The 2,462-nt window shown below is 34.8% G+C and overlaps 1 protein-coding gene across 1 annotated transcript; it reads right to left on the bottom strand.

The window, feature by feature from the left end:
- Positions 1-1,737: 1,737 nt before the first annotated feature.
- On the bottom strand, positions 1,738-2,442 carry LOC108451163 (uncharacterized). The gene is made up of 2 exons (XM_017748894.1): positions 2,199-2,442; positions 1,738-2,048 (listed from the first exon to the last, which is right to left on the bottom strand). The coding sequence occupies exons 1-2, from the start codon at positions 2,440-2,442 to the stop codon at positions 1,738-1,740; spliced, it is 555 nt and encodes a 184-aa protein (XP_017604383.1).
- Between the last annotated feature and the right edge of the window lie 20 nt (positions 2,443-2,462).

Genomic DNA, 2,462 nt, shown 5'->3' with positions numbered 1-2,462 from the left:
CTTATTAAGCGGATGTCTATCAAAATCATGATAAGTAGAGTTCTATTTCATTTATACTTCTCATGTCTATAAATATAGACTTTAGAGAAACATTGTAAAGATTCTGTTTGATTAATAAAATACGCTCTCTTTTTTACTCTCATATTTTCTTTGTTCTCTACTTTCTATCTTATAACACAAACAAATTAATTAAAATTATACCTTTAAAACTAAGAAGGTTGTTGCCTCCTATATACCTTAAGACACAAAATATAAACATTTATGTTAGTTTTAGTTTTAACACAAAATAAACTTAAACCCAAACAAAAAAATGATAAAAAAATATCTTTCTAACACTTTTGTTGTTGTTGCCTCCTCTTTCAAACACCCCAAATCTTTCTTCAAACCCTTTTCTCTTCTCTTCTCTTTTATTTCTTTTTTTTTTTAAACAGACATGCCCTTATACGGGGAAATTTTTAAACCTCAAAAGGTGGCCCGAAAATTGGGCTAATTACCTAACCACCAATCAAGAAATTTTTTTCTTATGACTATTTGATCACTTCCACCAGGAGTGCCACCTGTCGCAGCGATTCTGCAAGTGCCACCAAACAAAAAGGCACCATCCCTATTGGTGTTGCCTACAAACCGTCCTCCATCTAATTAAAAATTTAATAACCCCTAAACTCGTATATAACCATATTTAACTCGTATAATTTCAACACCGATGTCGCCCTAATACTACCCTCCACCATTAAAAATATACTTTTTTAAAGTTAATAACGATCAATGATTGGTGTCAGAGACAAGGGTGGTGATGCCTATTCACCGCCCTCACCATACCATTTTCGTAAATAATGGTGGTAGAATAGCATTTTCATAGATAATTTTGTTTCTTGTATTATTTAGATAAAAAAAAAAGCCTTATTTTTATTTAAAACTGATTTTCTAAAAATTAATTTTAGTTTTATTTAAAACAAAAATTTGATATTATTATTATTTTAAAAATAAACATAAGTGGATATCTCTCATGCTAAAATTTCAAAAATAAATTAAATTAGAAATAATTTAAAATTAATTTCAAGCAACTTAATTCAATTTTAAATCTTTAAATTGAAGACATAAGAATTCAATCTAGTCTCTATTTTAATTCCAAATTTAAAAATAAAGTTATAACAAAAATGGAAACAATGATGAGGAGACCTTTGATAATTTTAAGCCCAAGTCAAGGGACAAAATTAGATTTCTACAATTATTATTATTAGATTAACGTGGAGTTGTGCGGTTATCCAAGACTCAAGGAAGAGATGGTTAGGATAAAAGAAAACCATTGTGTCTGAAAACTATTAATAATAATAGTGGAGAATTTCTAGTGGTTTTTCTTTCATGGATTCTCCCCGCCATTTTCATTCTATTTTCCTTCTTGCACCTTTGAAAACCTTCTTTTTCACTGCCTTTTCTTACTTTTTATTATTCCAATGTGTTGAAAAAAGGGCTTTCTTACATTGGATCAAGGATTTAGGAAACAAAAGCTTGGAATTTTTTGAGCTTGGATCACCAGACAAGGATTTTCATGTTTTTGTATGGCTCTATATCTGGGAAAATCTTGTAGGAACAAACATAAGAAGATTTAAACCATAAAAGTTAAGGATTACAAGGGAATTGGAGAATGTCGGACACCAAGGAGACGACAAGGACGAATGATACTTCGTTCACAATTTATTCTCCGTCGTCTAAACACAATGCAAGCTCTAGTGATGCCTACAAAAGCAATAAATTGTCAAAGCCCAATGATGATTCACCGCCATCAAACAAACAATCACCAAAAGTAGAGCCACCTAAAACGTCACCACCGCCACCACAAGAAGAAAAACATTCACCACCGCCACCACTAGGAGAAAAACATTCACCACCGCCACCACTAGGAGAAAAACTTTCACCACCACCACCATCACCAGCAGAAAGAACAAATTCACCACCAAAACAACCACCAAAAAGTTCACCCTCGCCATCTCCGCAATCATCATCTGGCTCACCTCCTACTCCTCCCAAGCAAGAATCACCTCCAAGTACTACACCGCAATCGCCACCACAACCACTTCCAACGCAAAAACCACCACCGTCTCATACCCCTCCTACCCAACAATGACCGCCATCTCCCAGTAGCCCTACTCATGAACCATCACAATCTTCACCTAAAAATTCTCCTCCTGAATCTCAACCCACTGAAAGTTCTTCAGATAGCAAGCCGTCACTAGCACCGTCTTCTCCTGAAACCTCAAAATCACCACCGTCAACAAACTCCACATCAACATCAATAAATGGATCTGAGGAATCAATGCCTGCTTTTTCTCCTAAAACGGCAGTAGTTCCGCCTTCACCGAGCTCGCCCATTAGTCCTTCTAACCCAGTTGGAGGATCTTCCAATAACAATTCAGAAAGCACTAATAATAGACAACGCACCATTGATTTAAGACATCCTAGTT

This window comes from Gossypium arboreum, chromosome 5, assembly GCF_025698485.1.
Source record: "Gossypium arboreum isolate Shixiya-1 chromosome 5, ASM2569848v2, whole genome shotgun sequence".
NCBI lineage: Eukaryota > Viridiplantae > Streptophyta > Magnoliopsida > Malvales > Malvaceae > Gossypium > Gossypium arboreum.
Note: the sequence above shows the minus strand (reverse complement) of the source record. Positions and strands in the feature narration are given on the sequence as shown.

Coding starts and splice junctions, on each gene's coding strand:
- LOC108451163 (XM_017748894.1), bottom strand. CDS start 2,442: ATGGTGCGTTGTCTATTATTAGTGCTTTCTGAATTGTTATTGGAAGAT. Junction 2,049..2,198: donor ATCTGAAGAACTTTCAGTGG/GTTGAGATTCAG, acceptor ATTGCGGTGTAG/TACTTGGAGGTGATTCTTGC.